At 44.1% G+C, this 17,635-nt stretch overlaps 2 protein-coding genes across 3 annotated transcripts in view; one reads left to right on the top strand and one right to left on the bottom strand.

Annotated features, from left to right (window-relative positions):
• Positions 1-1,703: 1,703 nt before the first annotated feature.
• Positions 1,704-8,424, bottom strand: LOC132779058 (tigger transposable element-derived protein 3-like). 2 transcript variants are annotated; one of them, XM_067470421.1, is made up of 2 exons: positions 8,052-8,424; positions 1,704-5,335 (listed from the first exon to the last, which is right to left on the bottom strand). In XM_067470421.1, the coding sequence occupies exons 1-2, from the start codon at positions 8,089-8,091 to the stop codon at positions 3,456-3,458; spliced, it is 1,920 nt and encodes a 639-aa protein (XP_067326522.1). In that variant the 5' UTR covers positions 8,092-8,424; the 3' UTR covers positions 1,704-3,455. The 2 variants fall into 2 exon arrangements, 1 of the variants encoding a protein (XP_067326522.1); XR_010910208.1 differs by lacking the exon at positions 1,704-5,335 and adding an exon at positions 5,506-5,575.
• A 2,788-nt stretch (positions 8,425-11,212) lies between these two features.
• The window catches only part of LOC132779710 (zinc finger protein 84-like), a 52,463-nt gene continuing 46,040 nt past the window's right edge, over positions 11,213-17,635 (top strand). The window contains exon 1 of the mRNA XM_067470579.1: positions 11,213-11,375. Within this exon, the coding sequence (XP_067326680.1) occupies positions 11,355-11,375 (21 nt within the window). The 5' untranslated portion in view covers positions 11,213-11,354. The remainder of the gene's footprint in view (positions 11,376-17,635) is intronic.

Raw genomic sequence — 17,635 nt, 5'->3', positions numbered from 1 at the left:
TTCCCTTCACCAGGGCAAGAAAACATAATCATGTGTATGTGTGTATGTATATATATATATAGGCATGGTTAGGTTCGGTCACAGTCTTCGTAATTCGGAATAAATTTGGGGAAAATTGCTTTTTGAAGTTTTTAAGGAAACCGGCAGTCCCTTTACCCTTCCGAATCTTTTACCGCCATTTCTGGTACGAAGCAGTAAATGAGTCGGAAATAATTCAGCTTTTCCCCACTTCTGGTTCCTGGTCCTGGCTGAAGCCAGAGAAGCCGTTTCAAACCAGAGTGGATGAATTTCCTCCCTTTGCTTCTCTCTCTCTCTCCCCCCCCCCCCCCACTTCTGGAGTAAAACAACTACTTTCAAAGCAAAGACCACCCAATGAAACAGGAAATAACACTTTCAAACCATTAAGGAAGGATTCGGAAGTCTCAGAAGTCTCAAAAAAATTCCTGTGAAAATCGGAATTGACTTTAGAATTGAACCACTAGCACCCCTACATCCGAAACGAGTGTTGAAGCATTTTTTTAATCAAGCCATATATTCAAGGACAAAACAAGTAATTAGAGGACAGGGCTTTTCACCCACTTATAGTATACGAGGGTTGAATGAAAAATAATGCCTCTACCTTCGTAACTCCTCGACAGATGGCAGTACTGGTATGTGGCAGGTACTGGCTTGTTCAGTAGACTCTCTTCTACAGTTCCATTTTAGCGGGAAGCCTTTGCATTGAACGGTTGTGCTGTTAAAGTGTGAAGTATGGAACTGAATGGAAGGAATGGAACTGAAAGGAAGGAAGGATGGAAAGGAAGGAAGAATAGGTGGAAGGAAGGAAAGAAATAAATAAAAGAGGGAATGGAAAGAAAGGAAATAAAAGGAGGAAAATACAAAAGGAATAAAAAGGAAAGATGGATGGAAGGAAGGAAGAGAGAAAAGAAAAGAGTGAAAGGAAGGAAGGGAATGGAAAAAAAGAAAAGAAAGGATTAAAAGGGAAGGAAGGCTGGAAGGGAAGGAAGAATAGGTGGAAAAAAGGAAAGAAAAAGAGGGAAAGGAGGGAATGGAGGGAAAGGAAATAAAAGGAGGAAAAGAGGAAAGGAATAAAGGAGGGGGGAAAAGAAAGTAATAAAAAGGAAGGATGGATGGACAAGAAGGAAAAATGGGTGAAAGAAAGGAAAGAGAAAGAAAAGATGGATTGGAAGGAAAGGAAATAAAAAAAGAGCCAAATAAAGGAATAAAAAGGAAGGAAGGGATGGAGGATAGAAGGGAAGGAAGAATGGGTGGAAGGAAGGAAGGAAAGAAAGAACAGAAAAGAAGGAATGGAAGGAAAGGAAATAAAAGGAGGCAAAAGGAAAGGAAAGGAATAAGAAGGAAGGGTTGGAAGATGGAAAGGAAGGAAGAATGGATGGAAGGAAGGAAGAATGGATGGAAGGAAGGAAGGAAAGAAAGAACAGAAAAGGAAGAATTGGAGGAAAGGAAATAAAAGGAGGCAAAAGGAGAGGAAAGGAATAAGAAGGAAGGGTTGGAAGATGGAAAGGAAGGAAGAATGGGTGGGTGGATGGATGGATGGATGGAAGGAAAGAAAGAAAAGAAGGGAAGGAAGGGAATGGAAGGAAAGGAAATAAGAAAAGGAGGAAAATAGGAAAGGAATAAAAAAGAAAGGAGGGAAGAAAGAAAAGAAGGTAAGAAAGAAATAAAAGACTCTGTAGACATGGTGATTTGAGCGGTTTATTGGCTCTCTGTGGTCTTGCATATTTGTGAAATCATTGATGAATTCAGTTCAGAGAGACTGAAAATGGAGAGATAGGGTGACTTTTAGGAATTCTTTCTTACTGAGCTATCTATAGGAAGGGTGGGATCCCCGCTCTTATCCACACACACTCGTCTGTTCGGAGGCGTTTTGGGTTCCTCGCACCGGAGGAAGGAAGCGTTAGATTTGTAAACAGCTGGGATTTGAGCATCTGAAGCAGGCATGGAGAGGTGGAGATTACAACACCCATTCTCCCCAGCGTTGCCTCTTATTGGTTCACGTACATCTTTTGTTCTATAATGAAACAGAAATAAACTAAAACAACCTCTTTGCCGACAATGCCTTAAAAGTCTTGTCGAAGGCTTTCATGGCCGGAATCACTGGGTTGTTGTAGGTTTTTTCGGGCTATATGGCCATGGACTAGAGGCATTCTCTCCTGACGTTTCGCCTGCATCTATGGCAAGCATCTTCAGAGGTAGTGAGGTCTGTTGGAATTAGGAAAAAGGGTCTATATATCTGTGGAATGACCAGGGTGAGACAAAGGACTCTTGTCTGCTGGAGCTAGGTGTGGATGTTTCAACTGACCACCTTGATTAGCATTTGATGGCCTGGCAGTGCCTAGAGCAAACTTTTGTTGAGAGGTGATTAGATGTCCTTGTTTGTTTCCTCTCTGTTGTTGTGCTGTTTCGCCTGCATCTGTGGCAAGCATCCTCAGAGGTAGTGTTTCCAACAGACCTCACTACCTCTGAGGATGCTTGCCATAGATGCAGGCGAAACGTCAGGAGATAATGCCTCTAGACCATGGCCATATAGCCTGAAAAAACCTACAACAACCCTTAAAAGTCTCTTTCAATTCCTACCTAAGGGCGCATCTACACCGTAGGGTTAATGCAGTTCGACACCACTTGAGCTGCCATGGCTCAGTGTTGTGAAATCCTGGGAAGTGTAGTTTTATCTGGTCTTGAGATAATGCTAGATCCGTGATGGTGAACCTATGACACGCGTGTCAGCACTGACACCCATGGCTATTTTTGATGACACGCGGCCACATGTGGCCGCATACAGAGAAGTACACCTTATAAGAGCCAATCTAATTCCATCCTTAAATTTGCAAAAGGCTCTACAAATTTAACATCTGCACGTTTGAGCATTGTTCACTCCACAACTCAGCATGGAATATACATTTTTCTTATTTAAACTATAAATATTGCAAAATTATGTTGTTGTTTTTTTTCTCAAAGTTGACACCCCACCCAACTTATGCTCAGGTTTTTGGCAAATTTTGACACACCAAGCTCAAAGGGTTGCCCATCACTGTGCTAGAGCCTCACCAAACTACAAATCCCAGGATTCCATAGCATTGATCCACAAAATGTCAAACTGCTTCCATTCTAGAGCGTGAGTGCATCTACAATTTAGAACTGATGCGGGTTAACACCACTTCAGAGAGCCTTGGCTCAATAGTTGTGCTTTTGCAAGATCTTTCACCTCTGCACAAGGGTATGAGCTACAAAACTACAACTCCCTGGGTTTCATAGCTTTGATCCATGGATAGCAAAGTGGTTGGGGTTTTTTTTTGTCGTGTCAGGAGCGACCTGAGAAATTGCAAGTCGCTTCTGGTGTGAGCAAAGTGGTGCAACATTGCATTAACCTTCCAGTGTAGATGCACCCTGGGACTTTGCACAAAGACTCTTCTGCATTGTGTTGCAGACGTGAATCAGTCCTGGTTGGGGGCTTCGGCGCTGTGCGTGTGCATCTGGGACAGGAACATCCCATGCACCGCGTCTTCAAGTTTGTAGAAGACCTGGAACATCTCCGGTGACGCCGAATGGCACTCAAAGCAGCGCCGGAGCTTGGCCAAGCTCTCCACGACCTCCGCCTGCGAGGGGCAGGGCAGCAAGGCGGATTCGTCCGTCTTCTCTTCATCCTCTTCTTCCTCCTCTTCCACTCTCAGCCCTTGACCCTCCATCCCTCCTTCGTCCCCAGAGCACCCCAACCCTTCGTCCACTGAGATAAATTGTTTGAATTGTTCTTGGCTCTTGAATCCCAGCGCTTGGACCACTTCCGTAGACGGAGTTGGGAAGATGTCGGGATTCGGGACAAAACCGGCTGCCAGGAAGCCACCCCTGATGGTCTCCGGACCCACCTCTGACCACGCTTGTATGGACAGGTGTATGGCGTCTGAAAGGGCCAAGTGGCCTCTTGACCCAGAGGTCCGGCCACCCAGCGCCACGACCAGGCGGGTGAGCATCCTCCTCCGGTAGTGGCACCGAAAGGCCCGGCTCGTCCCGAGTTCAAGCGGGTGATTCTCATGACGCGGCACAAAAACCATCTTCACGTTGGAGAGGTCGACCAGAGGGTGTGCAGCACAAGGTGTGACAAGAAGTGCCAGGTGCCTCTGCCCGGCTTTGGCCTCTTCGTTGAACGCCCAGAGCCATTCAGCAAAGAGGGCGGCGGTCATCCGGGCTTGACCTTCGGCTCTGTACATGGCGGGGGGCAGCTCCTGCGGGACCCCGAAAGTGGGGCATCCCTTGCCGACGATCAGAGGGTCCCGCTTATCAGAAGAATCCATGTTGGCACAAAGCAGGACGGTGAGCCGGTCCTTAGCATCTTCCTTCCTTGGCGTTGCCCGAAGCAAGAGGGTGACTTCGGCACAGGCGTATATTTCGGACGGATCGTATTTTCGTAGGATGTCGGGGAGGACGGTGTTTTTCCAATTACGGTCCTCCGCCGGCTCACTGTTCTGTTTCTCGGCGTTTTCCCAATGCTGCTCCTCTGTCACCTCGGTGTCCTGTTTCCGGTTGGCTTTCGGCTTGGCTTTCGAGCCGTTCGCCCAACTCAACGGCAGCCTCCCGACGGCGTCCGACAAACGCCGGGCTTTCTCTTGGAGACGCAGTCCGTTGATCGATGCACCGAACCACTGCGCTGCACCGTCACTGCATTGTGGGAGCCTCTCCTCCATCTTCCGTTTGCGCCCGGGATCACCGTTCTTGCCCCACTCGGCCAGGATGCGCTCCTTGTTCTTGATGATGCGGCAGATCTGGGGCTGGGAGACACCAAAGCGTTTCGCCAGCTCGCTCTGGGAGACTTTGGGGCCTTCCAGCATCTCCAGCACTCGGACCTTCTCCTGCAGGGAGAGCTCCTTGCGCTCCTTGCGCGGCACGGCACCCTCGCTAGGAAGAACTCTCCGGCGACACCCGGAGTGATGCAACGCCGAGGGCCCTGGGCCCCGTCCGGTGTGCGAGGCACGGTCCACAAAGCTCCGTCCGCAGTCGCCGCAGATGTACGAATGCCGACCGGCGTGATGATGCGAGGCGTGCTTCTCCATCTCCGCTCTCTGGCCAAAGTTCCTGCCGCACTCCAAGCACCAATGCGGCACCTCTTCCGCCGCGGGAATCCTGCAGATGCCAAAAGAAGGGGGCCCTCGGGGTCCAGCACCCACTTTGCAGCCTGTCCTTTGTGCTCCGTCGCCAACTGATGGACTCTGACGAAGGAGGCCGTTCCCTCTGCCTTTACCTGTCTTCGGACGTGGCTCCAAGCATCCGTCTCCGTCTCCTTCTTCTTCCTCCTTCATCCTTTTTGGAGACTGGTCCTCTCCTAAGGAAAAAGGAAGCCATGGAAAGAGTTATTTACCTGGCCCCTTGGAGCATGGCTAGGCCATCTTGGGTCCTCCCTCCAGGTGTTTTGGACTCCAACTCCCACAATTCCTAACAGCCGGTAGGCTGTTAGGAATTGTGGGAGTTGGAGTCCAAAACACCTGGAGGGAGCGCAGCTCCAAGCATCCCTCTCCGTCTCCTTCTTCTTCCTCCTTCATCCCTTTTGGAGGCTGGTCCTCTCCTAAGGGAAAAGGAAGCCGTGGAAAAAGTTATTTACCTGGCCCCTTGGAGCATGGCTAGGCCAACTTGGGCTCTCTCTCCAGGTGTTTTGGACTCCAACTCCCACAATTCCTAACAGCCTACCGGCTGTTAGGAATTGTGGGAGTTGGAGTCCAAAACACCTGGAGGGAGAACTCAAGTTGGTCCGGGTCTGCTCTACACTGTATAATTAATAGAAATATACCAGTCACATCTAATGGTTCATGCATTCAGTGAGAAATGCGCTCTGGGTTGTAGTCAGAACTTTAAAGGGTCACGGTTCCAAACACTAAGACCCAATTACAGATTTGGTGCCTTGAATCACATAATAGACACTTTGAATGTCTTTGCAGAGAGTGAAAGCAAAGCATTAATAAACAACAACAACAATTAATCTATATAAATAAATATATAATGTTTGTTTATGGGATTAACAGAATGCAAAAACTACTGGATGAATTGACACCAAATTTGGACACAAGACACCTAACAACCCAATGTATGTCCTTCATTAAAAAAAAAATGATTGTGTCATTTGGGAGTTGTAGTTGCTGGGATTTATAGTTCACCTACAATCAAAGAGCATTCTGAACCCCACCAACGATGGAATTGAACCAAACTTGGCACACAGTTCTCCCATGACCAACAAAATACTGGAAGGGTTTGGTGGGCAGTGTCCTTTGGTTTTGGAGTTGTAGTTCACCTACATCCAGAGATCACTGTGGACTCAAACAATGATGGATCTGGACCAAACTCCACACGAATACTCCATATGCCCAAATGTGGACACTGATGGAGTTTGGGGAAAATAGAATCTTGACATTTGGGAGTTGTAGTTGCTGGGATCTGTAGTTCACCTACAATCACAGAGCATTCTGAACCCCACCAACTATAGAATTGGGCAAAACCTCCCACACAGAACCCCCATGACCACCAGAGTGGGCCACAGCAACACGTGGCAGGGGATGGCTAGTAATAATAATAATAATAATAATAATAATAATAATAATAACAATAATAGTTCAGACTAGAATCCTGAGTGTATTCACTACCTCCCTGACTTGGAGGTCTCCAAGTTGGACAAGACTGGAGTTTATGTCAGGGGAAAACCTTTACCTTTACTATATACATACATATCTACATACATACACACACACATATATATACGCACACACATATACACAAACACATACAAAATATATACACAAACACATACATACATAGGCGAAAACCTTTACCTTTACTCTCTCTCTCTCTCTCTATATATATATATACACACACACACATACACATACACAAAAACACATACATACATATATACACAAACACATACATATATAGGGGGAAAGCATTACCTTTACACTTTACACACACACACATATATACACAAACACACATATATACACACATACACATACATAACTAGGGGAAACCCTTTACCTTTACTATATATACATACATACACACACATATATATACACACATACACATACATACATACATACATAGGGGAAAAACCCTTTACCTTTACTACATATACATACATACATACATACATACATACACACACACACATTATATACACAAACACATACATACATATATACAGAAACACATACATAGGGAAAACCTTTACCTTTACTATACATACATACATACATACATACATACACACACATATATACACACACACATATATACACATATATACACACATACATACATACACATATATACACACATATATATACACAAACACATACATGCATATATACACAAACACATACATACATAGGGGAAAACCTTTACTCTTACTATATATACATACATACACACACATATATACACAAACACATACATACATATATACACAAACACATACATACATAGGGGAAATCCTTTACCTTTACTATATATACATACATACATGCACACACATATATACACACACTTATACATATATATACACAAACACATACATACATACATACATAGGGGGAAACCTTTACCTTTACTATATATACATACATACACACACATATATACACAAACACATACATACATAGGGGGAACCCTTTACCTTTACTATACATACATACACACACACACACATATACAGAAACACATACAAACATACATACACAAACACATACATACATAGGGGAAAACCTTTACCTTTACTACATATACATACATAAACACACACACATATATACTTACTTTACTACGTATACACATACATACACACACACATATATAAACACAAACACACACACACATATATATATCTACTGCCTACTGGCTGTTAGAAATTGTGGGAGTTGGAGTCCAAAACACCTGGAGGGCCCAAGCTGGTCGGTGCCTGGCTTTGGCCTATTTTGAATAGTATCTCTGTAGCAAGAGGTGACTTCTGCATATGTAAACAACATCCCATCCCCTTTTGGGGGACCCTTCCTCACCTGAGCCCGGCTGGCCTTGGGCTTTGCCTTTGGGGCTCATCTCCTTCGCTCTGCCCGGCCGCAAAGCCGCGGGTTCGGATGTGCCCAGCGTTGTCCCTTCTTGACCTCTGTCCTGGCAACCTCAATGTGGGAAACCTCAGGGAAAGAGGCCGGGGTCAGTCCCAGGTGAAGGAGGGATGCTCTCCTCCTGCATCCCGCATCAGCATCCCTCCCTCTCCTTCCTTCCTCCTGGTCCTCTGCTCTGGCTGCTCTATGTCCGCCTCTCTGATTGGCGCTGCCACCCGCTTTCGGGTCTTTTCTCTGCCAGGATTGGACAGCCAAGCAGGCCTCCATTGGGCTGCCAGGGAAGGAGGGAGACAATGGGACAGGGATGAGCCACCCCTGGGCTCCCAAGGCTGTTTATGCAGGAAGACACCATCCAAGCCCTCCCGACAGATGGCCATCCGGTCTCTGCTTTAAAGCCTCCAGGGAAGGAGACTCCTAGCAGACTCCCATGGAGTCTATATTCTACTACAAGGGGCCCCCCAAAGGCCATCCATTCCATTCCCCCTTCTGTTTATATAGGAAAACACAACCGAAACACTCCTGACAGACGGCCATCTGGTCTCTGCTTTAAAGCCTCCAGGGAATTAGACTCATAGCAGACTCCCAGACAGGATATATTCTACTAGAAGGGGACCCCAAAGGCCATCCAGTCCTCCCCCCTTATGTTTATGCAGGAAGACACAACCCAAACCCTCCTGACAGATGGTCATCCGGTCTCTGCAATAAAGTCTCCAGGGAAGGTGATTCCTAGCAGACTCCCAGCAGGATATATTCTGCTATAAGGGGCCCCCAACAGCCATCCAGTCCAACAACATTCTGTTTATGCAGGAAGACACAATCCAAGCCCTCCCGACAGATGGTCATTCGGCCTCTGCTTTAAGACATTCAGGAAAGGTGACTTCTAGCAGACTCCCAGGCAGGATATATTCCTCTAGAAGGGGTCCCCAAAGGCCATCCAGTCCACCCCCATTCTGTTTATGCAGGAAGACACTATCCAAACCCTCCCCACAGATGGCCATCCAACCTCTGCTTGAAAACCTGCAGAGAAGGAGCCTGTACTTGACTCTCCAGCAGTCTATATTCCACTAGAAGGGGACCCCCAAAGGCCATCCAGTCCATCCCCATTCTGTTTATGTAGGAAGACACGATCTAAGACCCCCAGACAGATGGCCATCCAGTCTATGCTTGAAAACCTCAAAGGAAGGCAACTCCTAGCAGACCCCCAGGGAATCTATATTCCACTAGAAGGGGACCCCCCCAAAGGCCATCCAGTCTATCCCCATTCTTTTCATGCAGGAAGACACTATTATTATGTAGGAAGATACTACTATTATTGCTGTTGTTACATTTATGTTGTTACATTTATGTAGACCCCACTTACCCTTCTTAATTGGCACTTGGAAGTGGCTCAGATTTACAGTATATCTATTCTGCCCTTCTCACCTCGCAGGGGACTCAGGGCGGATTGCAATGCACATATACACCGCAAACATTCAATGCCAATTAGACATAGAACATATATAGGCAGACACAGAGGCCATTTAACATTCCAGCTTTCCGGCTTCAAGAGGGTATGCTCGATTCCAGCCACAGGGGGAGCTGCTGCTTCACTGTCCACTTATGACATCGAGTCCTTGATGGAGTTCTTCGTTATTCTTACGCACGCAGCTGGAAGGGGATTTTTTGGTGTTGTGAATTAGTTAAATTACCCTCCCTGCATAAAGCGGTATCTACACTTCCAACTTGACGGATGCAACTGTCTTTTGCGGTGCATAGGTCAACAGCAAGCTAGACTATTAATGGTAGGGAGCTGGCTTTGAGTCGGGCTGGCTTTGAACTCATGACCTCTCGGTCCGAAGTGATTTAATGCAGCTGGCTACTAACTAGTTGCACCACAGGCCGGTCTCATATTTTATATATATGTGTGTGTGTGTGTGTGTGTGTGTATAATCATTACTATTATTGCTATTATAATTACTCTTCTTCTTCTCCTCCTCCTCCTCTTCTTCCTTTTATCTTCTTCCAATTCTTCCTCTTCTTCTTCTTCTTCTTCTTCCTTTTCCTCTTTCCCCTCTTCCTTTTCCTCTTCTTCTTCTTCTTCTTCTTTCCTCCTCCTTTTTGTCTTCTTCCTCTTCTTCTTCTTCCTCCCCCTCCTTTTCTTCCACTTCTTCCTCTTTTTCTTCTTCTTCTCTTCCTCCTCCTCCTCTTCTTCTTTTTCTCCTTCCTCCTCTTCTTCTTCTTCTCCTCCTTATTCTTCCTCTTCTTCCCCTTCCTTTTCTTCTTTTTCTTCTTCTTCTCCTTCCTCCTCCTCCTCTTCCTCCTCCTCCTCCTCCTTTTCTTCTTCTTCTCCTTCTCCTTCCTCTTCTTTTCTTCTTCTTCTCTTTCTTCCTCCTCTTCTTTTCCTCTTCCTCTTCTTCCTCTTACTTTTCCTCTTTTTTCTCCTTCCTCCTCCTCCTCCTCCTTTTTCTCTTCCTCCTCCTCCTCTACCTCTAATTCGTAGTCCTCCTGCTTATTCTTCCTCTTCCTCTTTTTCTTCTTTTTCTTCTCCTTCCTCCTCCTTTTCTTCTTCTCCTTCTTCCTCTTCCTCTTCTTTTTCTTGTCTTTCTTCCTTCTCTTCCTCTTCTTCCTCTTACTTCTTCTTTTTCTTCTTCTTCTCCTTCCTCCTCCTCTTCTTTTTTCTTCTTCTCTTTCTTCCTTCTGCTCTTCTTCTCCTTCTTCCTCTTCTTCTTCTTCTTCTCTTCCTCTTCTTCCTCTTACTTCTCCTTCTTTTTCTTCTTCTTCTCCTTACTCCTCCTCCTTTTCTTTTTTCTTCTTCTCTTTCTTCCTTCTGCTCTTCTTCTCCTTCTTCCTCTTCCTCTTCTTCTTCTCTTCCTCTTCTTCCTCTTACTTCTCCTTCTTCTTCTCCTTCTTCTCCTTCCTCCTCCTCTTCTTCTTCTTTTTTTTCTTCTTCTCTTTCTTCCTCCACCACCTCTTCTTCCTCCTCTTCTTTTCCTCCTTCTCCCACTTGCTCCCCCCCTCCTCCTGGTGGGCCCCTCCCCTTCGGAGAGGAACTCTGCTGCAGCGGCGCCCTCCGCCCGCGCGGTGGCGCTGCAGAGCGGAAGAGCCATTGCTTCTCCCTTCTCCTGCTGCTGCTGCCTCTCCAGCTGGTGACAGGGCTGCTGCTGGTGTTGGAGGTGTTGTGGCCGTGGCTGCTTCCTCGCCCTCGGCCTCCCCTCCTTCCTCGGCCTCCATTCCCTCCCTGCCTCGTTGCCGGCGGCCATGGAGTGGAGCCCCGCCCAGGTGAGGGGCTTCTCGGGGGGGGGGGGTGCCCGGGGGGGGAGGGAGGGATGCCAGGAGAGGCCCAGGCCTCGCCCAAGGAGGTAGGCCTCCCTTCAGGAGAATGACAGCTCCACTGGCCCCCACAGCAGCACCATCCACCACCACCACCATCATCATCATAGCCATAATAACAGGGACATCGGGCCTCCTCTGTTCAGGAATGACAGCTCAGTTGGCCCCATCATCCTCATCCTCATCTTCATGATAATAACAGTAGTAATGATAAGGATGAGAATAATAATAATAATAATAATAATAATAATAATAATAATAGAAGGGACATTGGGCCTCTTCCACCCAGGAATGACATCTCAGCTCCATCATCATCATCATCATCATCATCATCATCATCATCATCTTTATCATCATTACTATGTTTATCATGACTGTTATTCTCATTCTCATTATTATCATTACTACTACTATTCTCATTATTATCATTACTACTACCATTACTAGTAGTAGTAATGATAATAATGAGAATGAGAATAACAGTCATGATAAACATGATAAACATAGTAATGATGATAAAGATGATGATGATGATGATGATGATGGAGCTGAGATGTCATTCCTGGGTGGAAGAGGCCCAATGTCCCTTCTATTATTATTATTATTATTATTATTATTATTGTCATTCTTATCATTACTATGTTTATCATTACTATTATTCTCATTCTCATTATTATCATTACTACTGTTATTATTATGAGGATGAAGATGAGGATGATGGGGCCAACTGAGCTGTCATTCCTGGGTGGGAGAGGCCCAATGTCCCTTCTATTAATATTATTATCATCATTAATGATTATCACTATTATTATCATCATGATAATAATAGTAGTAATGATAAGAATGAGAATGAGAATAACAGTCATGATAAACATTGTAATGATGATAAAGATGATGATGATGATGATAATAGAGGGGACATTGGGCCTCTTCCATCCAGGAATGACATCTCAGCTCCATCATCATCATCATCATCATCATCATCATCATTATGATAATAGTAGTAATGATAAGAATGAGAATGAGAATAATAATAATAATAATAATAGGGACGTTGGGCCTCTTCCACCCAGGAATGACATCTCAGCTCCATCATCATCATCATCATCATCATCTTGATAATAATAGTAGTAATGATAATAATGAGAATGAGAATAATAGTAAACATAGTAATGGTAATAATGATAATAGAAGGGACATTGGGGCTCTTCTTCCCAGGAATGACATCTGAATTGGCCCCATCATCATCATCTCTAGCCATCCCCTGCCATGCGTTGCTGTGTCCCAGTCTTTGTATATATGTTTTGTGTGTGTATATATGTAGTTTTGCATATGCGTTGCAATGTTTTGTTTTTGTTTTTGTTTTTTTGCTTTTTAAGCCTCTTCTGCTGTGTTTTTCAGTGTTTTTATGAGTGGTCACTCGTTGGCCTGATTGATGCATTTTGTCCAAATTTGGTGTCAATTCGTCCGGTGTTTTTTGAGTTAAGTTAATCCCACAAACAAACATTACATTTTTATTTATACAGATGATAATAATAATAGTAATAATGAGAGTGATAATCATAATAATAGTGAGAGTGATAATAGTGATTATGATAGTGATGATAATTACCATATTGATAATAATGAGATAGGGATAATGATAAATATGACAATGATAATAATGAGAGTGATAATAATAATAATGATCATGATAGTGATAATCATAATAATAGTGAGAGTGGTAATAGTGATAATGATGGTGATGATAATTACCATATTGATAATAATAAGATAGGGATAGTGATAAATATGATAATGATAATAATGAGAGTGATAATAATGATAATAAAATGGGTTTTAATTGTATTATTATTATGTGTTATGACTTATTATTGTTATTATTCATGCTTCTATGTTTTTATCTCTACATTGTTCTGCCTTGAACCTTGAGGAGAGGAAAATAATTAATTACATTATTATGATCATTATTGGCACAAATGATTTTAATTTATTTATTCATTTATTTATTTTACTATATTTATATACCACCCCTCTCAGCCCAGAGGCGACTTTTGATCTTAGGTTTATATCTGTGAAAAGTGGTTTAATGGTTTACGTTTTTATCTTCTTTGTAACCCAGGCCCAAGCCTGGTAACAAATGCAATTATATCATTATTATTATAATTATTTTCCCCACACTCACAGAAGTGGTTTTGATGTTTTCAGGTTGTTAGATGTTACCAGATCCAATTAGTATTGGGATTCATCAGGTGTGACACCTTCATTCTGTTTTTCAAACTCAGCATTCTAAGAACAGTTGCGATGTTGAGAAATTGTTCTTCATATCAGGCCTTTGTTGTTGTTGTTGTTGTTGTTGTTGTTGTTGTTGTTGTTGTTGTTGTTGTCGTCGTCGTCGTCGTCGTCGTCGTCGTCGTCGTCGTCATAGTAGAGGGAGGTATTCCTCCCACAATGTGCAATTTCTCCTTCCAAAGCTTTGGATGTTAGAGATATGATAGGATGTTCTGATTTATAATACTAATAATATAACTGCTATTTTTCTTCCCTTACAAAAAAAATATCGCTCCAGTTCAGCAGTCCATAAGTAGCAATGGGCTCTCAACGTCCATAGCGGTTTAATTCTAGGACCCCTGTGGAGACCTCAATCCGTGGATACGCAAATCTCATTATATTCAACAGTGTTGTAAATTAATAATAATAATAATAATAATAATAATAATAATAATACGTTTATGTATGTATTGCCTGCCTCTCCTTATGGCTCAAGGCAAGGCACAAGGTAATTAAAACATAATAATAATACTAAAATACATCCCATAACTTACTTACTTACTTAGGCGATCCCTCGTTGTCCGAGTAGGATAATCTTCCAGATTGGGTCCGTAGGTGAACATGGAGCCCTATTCTTGATCTGCATCTTCTCCCCCATTGAGGGCATTGGTTTCCAAGTCGAAGGCAGTCCCGGTTGGGGTTGGCTTGACGCGCCTTCCTCTTGGCACGTTTCTCTCTTCCGCCCTCCATCCGTGCCTCTTCAAATTCTGCAGCACTGCTGGTCACAGCTGACCTCCAGCTGGAGCGCTCAAGGGCCAGGGCTTCCCAGTTCTCAGTGTCTATGCAGAGTTTTTAAGGTTGGCTTTGAGCCCATCTTTAAATCTCTTTTCCTGCCCTCCAACATTCCGTTTTCTATTCTTAAGTTCGGAGTAGAGCAACTGCTTTGGGAGACAGTGGTCAGGCATCCGGACAAAGTGGCCGGTCCAGGGGAGTTGATGGTGGAGGACCATCGCTTCAATGCTGGTGGTCTTTGCTTCTTCCAGCACGCTGACATTTGTCCGCTTGTTTTCCCAAGAGATTTGCAGGATTTTCCGGAGGCAGCGCTGATGGAATCATTCCAGGAGTTGCATGTGACGTCTGTAGACAGTCCACGTTTCACAGGCGTATAGCAGGGTTGGGAGGACAATAGCTTTATAAACAAGCACCTTGGTATCCCTACGAATGTCCCGGTCACAAACATACTCTGCTTCATTCAGAAAAATGCTGCATTCGCAGAGCTCAGGCGGTGTTGTATTTCGGTGTTGACTTTGGTGGAGAGGTGGTTGCCAAGGTAGCGGAAATGATCAATATTTTCTTATGTTACACCTTTAAGCTGTATCTCTGGCATTGGAGTGGGATTGACTGGTGACTGCTGGAAGAGGACTTTGGTTTTCTCGATGTTCAATAACAGGCTGAGCTTCTTGTATGCTTCTACGAAGGTGTTTAGAGTGGCTTGTAGGTCTTCTTCTGAATGTGCGCAGACGACGTTGTCATCAGCATACTGGAGTTCTATAACAGATGTTGTTCCCCATAAACACACATATTTAAAACATATTTCTGTACAAATTAAAACATGTAGTTAAAAACTGACTGGGTAGGCCTACTGGAAGATAAAGGTATGGAGCTGTATTTTAAATTTTGACAGCTCATTCAGCCGTCCCTTATATAAATCGGAAAAATCAAGGAATTTTGGGGAGAAATATTTTAAATCATCCTCATTGGACATTGACTAAATTCTTCTTTCCAAGTCCTGCAGCCTCTTCCTCCACTGTCATTGTACTAGTTAAAATAGAAATAGGTGAGGCCTATGCCTCATATTATTTAGGAAGATGGGTTCACTCTTTGCCATCTTGAAATGGACCGAGATGGACAAGTCGTGTAACTTGATACAAGCTTAATGAGTTAACTGCTATTCCCAGTGAAAGTCAAATGTATGGAATTTATGTAAGTGTTGGCTTAACTTTCAGCCGTCACTTCATTGCGTTGCCTTTAGTTGGTGGTTCATGAGCTTCGCAGTGGAAATAATACCAATAATCTTCTGGGCGACTTTACTCCAAAGCCTTCCATTTTCCAGTCTGTCAAAGCCAAAAGCGCAGTCTTATTTTCCACCATGAAACTATGAATAATCTTGGGCTGTTTCCACATTACGGAACTCTTTGCAGCAAGCCTGGATGTCTTGGATCTATCTCCAGGGAGTTTGTGCTATCGTTCTCTTCTGTTTGCATCCCTTTTTCCTCAATCCGTAACCAAAAAGATAGGATTTTAATCCCCAAAGTTGCCAGAAGGAGATTTTGAACTGTAATGGAGCAAATCCTCAAATTTCATAAACAAGAAAGCAGTAGAGACGAGTACCTTGACTGAGTTATTTCTGACAACAGTGATAATTCCTAAGTTCTTACAATGCCATGTCTGACAGCACTGGTTGCTTCTACTTCTGTGAATCTTCTCTGGATTTGAGTCCAAACCACTATCCAGGGTGATGGACTACAATAACAATAACAACAACAACAGGCAGACCTGGACAATTTGGACAGAAAAACTAGAAAACTCATGACCATTCATAATTCATTACATCCTCGGAGTGATGTTGACCGGCTCTGTCTGCCTAGAAAGTCTGGGTCAGAGGACTCTTACAAGTCAAACAAGCAGTTGAAGAAGAAAAGCATGATGCCATGGCAGAATATGTCAAGGAAAGCCACGATCCTGCTTTAATTGAAGTCAATAATCGGAAACTTCTCAAAGCACAGCAGACAAAGAGTCAGTGCAAGAAAACTGCACTCCAAACCAGAGCTGACAGCTGGCACAACAAAGCCTTACATGGGCAGTTCCTTGAGAAGATTGAAGGAAAAGTTGACAAGGAGAAGGCCTGGTGATGGCTCACGAATGGAACCCTGAAGAAGGAGACAGAAGAAGGCCTGATTCTTGCAGCCCAGGAGCAAGCCATCAGAACCAATGCAATTCAGGATTGAAAAATCAGCGGATGACCCAAAATGCAGACTGTGCAAGGAAGCGGATGAAACCATGGACCATCTTCTCAGCTGTTGCAAGAAAATTTCACAGACAGACTACAAACAGAGGCACAACTCTGCGTCCCAAATGATTCACTGGAACTTATGTCACAAGTACCACCTGCCAGCAGCAAAGAATTGGTGGGATCATAAACCTGCAAAGGAAGTGGAAAATGAACATGCAAAAATACTGTAGGACTTTCAAATCCAGACTGACAAAAGTTTTGGAACACAATTTATTATTTATTTATTGACATTATTTATATCCCGCCCATATCAGCCCGCAGGCTACTCAGGGCGGTCTACATATCGGCACAATTCGATGCCATCAATACATACATTCAAAAAGCAAAAACAATTAAGTGCCTTTAGACAAAAAAGAGCAGTATCCTCTCATTCCAATCCTCATCCGTTTCATCGTCTTGGACATTCCTGGGTCATTCTCTATCTCAAGCTTGACTATTTATTCCGGGGTTCCGAATGCTTGCTCAAAGAGCCAGGTTTTTACTCTCTTCCGAAAAGTCAGGAGGGAGGGGGCTGATCTAATATCCCTAGGCAGGGAGTTCCACAGCCGAGGGGCCACCACAGAGAAAGCCCTGTCCCTCGTCCCCGCCAAGCGTTCTTGCGAAGCAGACGGAATCGAGAGCAGGGCCTCCTCAGATATATGCCAGACATCATGATTGTGGAAAAGAAAAAAGTCTGGATTATTGATGTCGCCATATTGGGTGACAGTCGCATTGAGGAAAAACAACAGGAAAAACTCAGCCGCTATCAAGACCTCAAAATGGAACTGCAAAGGCTCTGGCATCAACCAGTCCAGGTGGTCCCAGTGGTCATTGGGGCACTGGGTGCCGTGCCAAAAGATCTCAGCCAGCATTTGGAAATAATAAA

This window comes from Anolis sagrei, chromosome 6, assembly GCF_037176765.1.
Source record: "Anolis sagrei isolate rAnoSag1 chromosome 6, rAnoSag1.mat, whole genome shotgun sequence".
In the NCBI taxonomy this organism is placed as follows: domain Eukaryota; kingdom Metazoa; phylum Chordata; class Lepidosauria; order Squamata; family Dactyloidae; genus Anolis; species Anolis sagrei.
The sequence above is the reverse complement of the archived record's forward strand: the minus strand, read 5'-3'. Positions and strand labels throughout refer to the sequence as shown.

Excerpts from the sequence above, each read along its gene's own strand:
- LOC132779058 (XM_067470421.1), bottom strand. The coding sequence starts at position 8,091 with ATGAGCCCCAAAGGCAAAGCCCAAGGCCAGCCGGGCTCAG. Across the intron at positions 5,336-8,051 it reads CCAAGGCCAGCCGGGCTCAG|GAGAGGACCAGTCTCCAAAA; the intron begins GTGAGGAAGGGT and ends CTTTTTCCTTAG.